The sequence below is a fragment of the Geospiza fortis genome, unplaced genomic scaffold (assembly GCF_000277835.1).
Source record: "Geospiza fortis unplaced genomic scaffold, GeoFor_1.0 scaffold662, whole genome shotgun sequence".
Taxonomy (NCBI): domain Eukaryota; kingdom Metazoa; phylum Chordata; class Aves; order Passeriformes; family Thraupidae; genus Geospiza; species Geospiza fortis.
The window spans coordinates 1,260,264-1,267,187 of record NW_005054450.1 but is presented as its reverse complement, the minus strand read 5'-3'; the positions used below and the strand labels follow the sequence as shown (position 1 = coordinate 1,267,187).

General features: G+C 44.3%; 2 protein-coding genes across 2 annotated transcripts; one reads left to right on the top strand and one right to left on the bottom strand.

The window, feature by feature from the left end:
• The first annotated feature begins 6 nt into the window (after positions 1-6).
• On the top strand, positions 7-3,831 carry DFFA (DNA fragmentation factor subunit alpha). The gene is made up of 6 exons (XM_005427722.2): positions 7-61; positions 233-394; positions 510-640; positions 1,447-1,636; positions 2,024-2,178; positions 2,874-3,831. Exons 3-6 carry the CDS (start codon positions 620-622, stop codon positions 3,075-3,077), a joined length of 570 nt encoding a protein of 189 aa, XP_005427779.2. The 5' UTR covers positions 7-61; positions 233-394; positions 510-619; the 3' UTR covers positions 3,078-3,831.
• A 967-nt stretch (positions 3,832-4,798) lies between these two features.
• Positions 4,799-6,923, bottom strand: CENPS (centromere protein S; the record flags this gene model as incomplete). The annotated part of the gene is made up of 5 exons (XM_014309780.2): positions 4,799-5,282; positions 6,047-6,113; positions 6,308-6,341; positions 6,687-6,810; positions 6,900-6,923. Coding segments are annotated over 5 exons (405 nt in total), but the record flags the coding sequence as incomplete, so codon positions are not given.
• Between the last annotated feature and the right edge of the window lies 1 nt (position 6,924).

The following is a 6,924-nucleotide window of genomic DNA, read 5'->3' as shown; positions in this document are numbered from 1 at the left end:
CGGGACGGGCCGGAGCAGCACGGCGTGGCCGCGTCCTGCCTGCGGGAGCTGCGCGACAAAGGTGAGGGGAGACCCTCTGTGGGACCTCCTGGGACCCGGCTAATGTGCGGCACTGTGAGGAGACAGGTCCTGCTCTCCAACCTCAGTCACCGAGAGTTGCCTGTCCTTTGTGCTGGGGGGTAATAAGCGGGCAGTGCTATGTCACTGTTAAGTATTTTTTTGTGTTCTGCAGCTTGTGGTGTTCTGGCTATTGACAAGGCCCGGGAACCCATCACCTTGGTACTGGCAGAAGATGGGACCATTGTGGATGATGAAGATTACTTCTTGTGTTTGCCACCTAACACCAAGTTTGTGGCACTGGCCAAGGATGAGAAATGGTCCAGCAAAAGCTTAGGTATGCTGTGAGTGAGGAAGCACGGAAGGGGAGGTGTGTTTGGAACACACCTAGTGACTTTAGGCAGGGTCAGGTGATGAGGAATGACCCATGAAACTGGTGACTCTTGTGTCAGACAGTGGAACATCCTGGCTCTCGGAGTCTGTGGATGAAGTGGACAGTGCTGCCGAGAAGTGGAAGCAACTGGCCAGGCAGCTGAAGGATGACCTGTCCAACATCATCCTGATGTCTGAAGAAGACCTGCAGGTACAGTGGGGAAACCCCCAATCCCTGTCCTTGCATCTGCCCATCATCCATTTATCTCAGTAGAGACTCCACAAACAAGAGCTCAGGCTTAATTCACATGCTGCTTTTGGCTCTTGGTGCCAGAGTCAAACTTCTCCTTGAAGGGAAACATTTGAGTGTCCAAGGATGCTCTTAATACCCAACTATCCTTTACAGTGTGTTGTTCCAGTTCTGGCAAAAAGTTGAGATTTGGCCAAATGGCAACTGAGATCAGCTCATTCCTTAAAGCCAGACACATATTGTGGTGGTGCCTCCCATGCAAAACCACCACACCTGTGTAACATGTCCAGAGGGGAGGCTGAGCAGCAGGCCAGGTCTGTCTGCTCCAGAGGGTTTTGAAGAACTGCTGTCACTTTCCAGAGCTGATTGATTCAAGTTTCTGACTTCTTAACACCTTGTCTGTGGTGAGGCACAGCAATAACTGTCCCTTCTTGTTCTCCCCAGTGTGCAGCTTCCCAGGTGCCAGGCTAATGCCTTTCCTTTGAATATTTCCATGCACTGTGAAGAAGTAGTGCTTTGCCATTAGTTTTCAAGATTTCTGCTAAAATTGCACAGGATTCCACACCTTCTTGGATGCCTTTTGGGTTTTAGTAAAAAATGCTGCCTGGTGTAGTGCCACTACAGCCTCTCAGAACTCAGGGGCCTTGCTATGACAAGAAACCTTGTGGAACAGAACACGCTTGGTTTCAGGAGGGTTTGTACGTTCTGCTTGTACTGCAGTGAGTGCCATGAAATGAGTTACTGAGGAGCCCTCTCAATGTTTTAAGGTGCTTATTGATGTGCCACGCTCAGACCTGGCAGAAGAACTTGCCCAGAGTGAAACCAAAGTCCAGGTGCTGCAGGACACCCTGCAGCAGGTGCTGGACAGACGAGAAGAAGGGCGTCAGTCAAGGCAGCTCCTAGAACTCTACCTACAGGCCTTGAAAACTGAAGACAGCATCTTAAGCAAAGTTGCAGGTAGGGAGCATTTGTGTGCTAGAGAAGGAGGTTTCCAACTCCTGGCTGAATGGAATAAATAAAGTAGAGTGAGTGATTTGATCAGCTGCTGTTAAATGGGGTTGATACAAGAACAGTTGTAGTGTATGTAGTGTAAGAATTCTCTGAGCAGAGAGCCCTCTTGCTGCTGTGTCACATTTCTCACAAAGCCTGAAAGCAGAATACTGGGAGAAAAGCTTAGATCCTGGAGTCCTCCTTAAAAATAATGAAAAATTATGGATTTCTTAAGTTCCAGGATGCACCTAGATTGGATGTATATTTTATTAATCTCACAACCATCAAAGCAGTCCAGGCCACTTTTCCTGTCCTGTGTTTGTCAGGAGCTGTGCTGAGTCTGCTCCTTTTCAGAACCTGAGGCTGCACCAAGGAAGGAGATGGATGTGGTTGACACAGGTACCAGCAGCACAGATACTTCAGCCACGACAGCACTCAGCGACCAGGTCCTCGCTGCTCTGAAAGAGAAACCTGCTCCAGAGCTCTGCTTGGACAGTCAGGATCTAGAGGTGGGTGAGAATGACACAAACCATATTCTGACAAAGCTCTCCCTCCAAAAGAGAGGCTATAGGGGAAGCTGCCCTTGCTTCAGGAGGCTCTGATGTCAGTAGATTGTTTCAAAGTGCTGAAATTTAATTAATTTCTCTTCCTCAGTAACACTACCCCTGATTTGGAGCTCCTGTGTAACAGACATTGGTCCACACGCTCTGCTCTGTCCTCTGAAAAGCCACAAAATAGTTTTGTGTTTGGTCTCTGACAAATCAGTCAGCTGTCTTACCAGCAAGGTTCTTTGGGGTTTTTTTATAGGCTTATGCATCCAGGTATGTTTCTTTTATACATCCCAAATCAAAATAAAAACCTCTTTACTTTGGAAAAAACTCTAAATATAGATTGGGAAGTCTAGATAAACTGTAACCATTGAGGAAGGTGTTCTTTCAAGCTGTGAACTTGCTACTCTTACTTTTCCCTGCTGTAGAAAGTAAGTAACTGCTTTCTCTTCCTTTGAACACCTGAACAGAGCTTCAAGTGTTGAGTAGTTGAGTGTTGGCAAATTACTGGAAATCCACTAGCCCACAGGATAGGTGATGAAAGCTGGGAAGATCTGCAGTTTCAAAGCGCCTCGTTCCTGCTGTTGTTAATTCAGCAGAGGGTTAGTGGCCGGGGAGTCAGTAGAAAAGTCTGTTAACAATGTGTCTTGCTACAGCTGGTGTTGAAGGCAGACGCAGCAGCCCTGGCCTCGGCTCTGGGATGGGACAAGCAGAAAGCTGGAGCTCTGCAGTCAGCCTGTGATCAGGAGCTCTCCAAGCGCCTTCAGCAAGTGCAGACCCTGCACTCCCTACGGAGCACATCCAAGGGCAAGAAAACGCTGCCCTGGGGGGACTGGCCCAGTGCAAAACGCAAAAAATAAGGCTGCATTGCTGTTTGCAGATTGGATTTTGCTTTTGCATTAGAATCAATACAAGCAAAGACACATCCTGGAACCATAGTTTGCTGGTCATACTGTGGGCTGGCTACAGAACAACTAAAATCTGGACATTGTCCTGAGGCTTAAACTCCTCTGGTGATTTGAATTGTGTAAGCAAAGGGATTTTGACTTTTTGCAGAATGCTAGAACAATGGTATTGCTAAGCACAGCATGTAAGTGTTCAGCTTTCAATACCTGGTTGGTAGCCAGCAGCTTCCATCTGATAATGGTGAATACAGCTCCTGAAGCCCCAGGCAGTTTGCTTACTTTGTTCTCCCACCATTTGCAGTGTAAAAAGGATGGAGGATCTCTGGAAGACACTTTGAGGCACAGTCAGTGATCAGGGCAGAGGGGATAGCCACCTGCTGCCTGGCTTTAAGCTCCAGCCTGGGATCTAGGAACTTGAATTCTCATGCTGATTTAATCACTTAAAGTAAATTCAAAGTCCTTCAACTTCAGTGCTTTTTCTGTAGGGAACTCCTGCCTCTTGGATGCTGTCTAAGAACTATCATGTAGAACACAGAAAAGGCAGAAATAATTGCTTTGTAAGGCTGTGTGACAGAAGACTTGCATTTGGCCTGCTGTGTTATTCTCCTAATCATTAGCGTAGCATCATGATGCTTTTATATTAACTGGCTTATTTTTAAATTTGTTAAAGTCTTTTTTTCTAACATCAATAAAACCCTTTTTATCTTACTGTTGGACTAGTTTGGTATTTCTACCAGCTGCTATAATTAAAATAATAGACTGATAAATACAGTATTACCTTAAGGAAAGAAGATGAAGAAATTGAACACAGAAGTACTGTCTTTAACTTACACAAAGTGTTTAGACAAAATGTGTGTTCATCATGGTGACTGCCGTGAACTCTCACCTGGCACAATCTGCTCTTCTTGTGTGAGAACAGCAGATGTATATGAAAAACATCTGACAAGTGAGATGAAACTTCTGAGGAAGTTTTAGTAGGTACAGATGTATTTTGTAGCAGCATGCTAAATCCTCTGATCTAGCACAGCCTTAAATGGCCCAGGGTGAGTATTCCTACAGCATGCATTCAGGTGAACCTGTTGCATGCAGCTTAATTATGGCACAATCAGAGTTAGACAGTGCAACTAATAAATATTCTAAACAATTTAGTAATTAAACAAAATACTCAGGCTACCTTCAGGTGAAGCTACCGAGATGAGAATTGACTGGAGTTAGGGGAAAAGCTTGCAGGCAATTTTTTGTCTGTTTTACTTCTGACCATATCTGCATTGTAACCTTATAGACCATGGCAGGTAAAAAGGTTTCCTGGTGTTTTGAACAGGTACTTACTGCAAGCTTTTTATGTCCAGTCGTTCTGCAATCGCATGGATGGCTGTGCTACCCCTGGAAATCCTTTGACTAATTATTTTCATTCTTTGTAAGTTCATTTGCACTGGGTAAGGCTGTGCCAGCCCAGCAGAGGGCAGTGGGATCCCTGCCTGCAGCACTCCTGCAACCACGGTGCCACCTGAAAATGGGAATTACTGACAGTGACAACTGCACCCCTGCAGTGCCACAGCTGGGAAACGACACAAAACACCTTTAACTGCCAAGACAACGAGAGAGAGATGGCTTAGTAAAAACAAAATATTCAAAATGTCTGAGCAAAAGTAGCAATACTGGAAGCAAGGAAAAAGTCAAAGAAGAGAAATTTTTACTAGAGAAAGTAGCAGAATGAAGGGTATTGCACATATTGAGTTATGGTTCAGTAAGAATGATCTATTCGAAAATCTTTATTTAGAGTATTTTAATTTTATGAACAGATACCTTTTGTGAGCAATTAAGGCACTTTGGCTGTAAGCTTACTGAATTCTGACAGTTTTCATTTTGGAACAATAAAAGTCCAATCGCATCCACTAAAGCTGAAGATTCGTTACTGAAGCTAACCTGCAAGATAAATAGGCTAACTCTGGTTTCTCTAGGACAGTAAGAGAAAATGACCTGAAATGTTACTGGAAAGATAAATCATGCCATGTTGGAATCTTCATTTTCAGTCACAGCTGCTTCTTGTTCCCCAGGAGTTCTCTCTCCCTTAGCTGCGCTGGACTTCTTTTTCTTCTTCTCCTTCTGCTCCATGTTACTTGATGCAAGCTCTTCACTCTTCTGAGTGATATATTTTAGCTGGGAACAATAAGCTAAACAATCAGTCCTCTACTGGGGAACTTCATTCATTCACAAGACATTAGTAAGAAATACTGAAGAGAAATTTACAGGAAAAAATTATTAAAAGAAAAATGAGAGACTCCAAAAACATTTGCTTTGCCTTCTCAGGCAAGTTCATGTTGTGTATTTCAAATCATATATGGAAGGAAAAAAATCTCCTTACATAAAAGTAAAATTAGTATTGGAAGCATTTTTCATGGATCAACGTATAGGCATGTCTTAACAGATTAGTGAGTTTTATCCATGGAACATCATATCGATCAGCACGGGAGGGAATACAGTGACTCTGTGATCCCTGTATTGATGTTGGGAGACTCAGCACCTTGAGGCAGAGTCAAGCTATTCCTGACCTTAGGCTATAACAAAGAAACACAACATCAGGAAAAAGTAAAGTGATTCACAATGCTGTGTCTGCTTACTGCACGTCTGAACTTGGAACTTCAGCAGCCCTGGTGCAACGAGAGCACTGCTCTTGAACTGCAATCAGATCTGTGTCACACCTCACCACAGTGAGGCAGAGTGAAGCAAAGTAAGACGAAAATTTAAAAATCACTGGATTGTGCCTATCTACTGTCAGAAGACAGTGAAATTGCTTATGCAACAGTTGCTTCACCATATATAACCTTCATTCAAATGAATTAAGGAAAATTAAGGAATTAAGTTCATTCTAGGAATTAACTGGTTTAAGAATTTTGCAAGACAGAAAAGACAGTGCATCTCACCAAAGAATTGCTTCTTCTAGCCAAAAGCTTCACATCTTCTGTAGTGACTGTGGTTCGTTTTGCATGCCTGGATAACATCAAAAAACACTCCTTAACGTTTTTGCCAACACTTACCATAAGAGGCCAAGATCAAAAAGTACTGGGAATTTCTATCTCATAACTTAACACACTATTTAAAAAGCCCTTTTAAAGCTTGAATTATAAGATGCGCTTTTAAGATACACAAAAATAAGGAAAGCCTTTGTAACAATCAGTGCATACCTTGCAAACATTTCAAGGTCTTTTGCGAAGATTTCTAGAGAAAACACAAAGATGTCATATATTTTAAAATACTGAGTGGGCAGAAATACACAAGTTATCCAAGTCAGTTATGAGAAGTGACCATAGCTGGCTGTTAGGCAGCACTCGTACACAAGCAGGTAGCCACACAATACATCTAAATGCTTTTTTCAGGTCTGAAAAGTCGAACTAGTATTTCTTGTACTTAAAAAAAGAAATAATACAAGAGAATGCCCCGGTGACACCGAGTTGGGTGCTATTGTTTTTGAAGCCCTGTGCCTCCAGCGCTGGCTCCTGAACGGACATGGAACGCTGCGGTAACCCGGGTAACACGAGGCAACTCGAGGTAACCCAGCTGTACCGCACTGCCGGAAGGTGATCTCCGAGATGGCTGCGATGCTCTGCTTGCTGAACTGCACGTCCTTGTCCTCCTCCACCTCCTGGCACAGGCACCCGACTGTGTAGTGAACCGCCGCCTTCAGCCTCTGCAGGGACCAAGGCAGGGGCAGGCAGTGACACACCGGCCTCGCCCCGAACCACGCTCACGGCCTCGGCCCCGTGTGCCGCTCGGTACCTGTGCGAGCATCTGCTGCTGCTCG

Excerpts from the sequence above, each read along its gene's own strand:
- DFFA (XM_005427722.2), top strand. The coding sequence starts at position 620 with ATGTCTGAAGAAGACCTGCAG. Across the intron at positions 641-1,446 it reads TGTCTGAAGAAGACCTGCAG|GTGCTTATTGATGTGCCACG; the intron begins GTACAGTGGGGA and ends CAATGTTTTAAG. Across the intron at positions 2,179-2,873 it reads TGGACAGTCAGGATCTAGAG|CTGGTGTTGAAGGCAGACGC; the intron begins GTGGGTGAGAAT and ends GTCTTGCTACAG.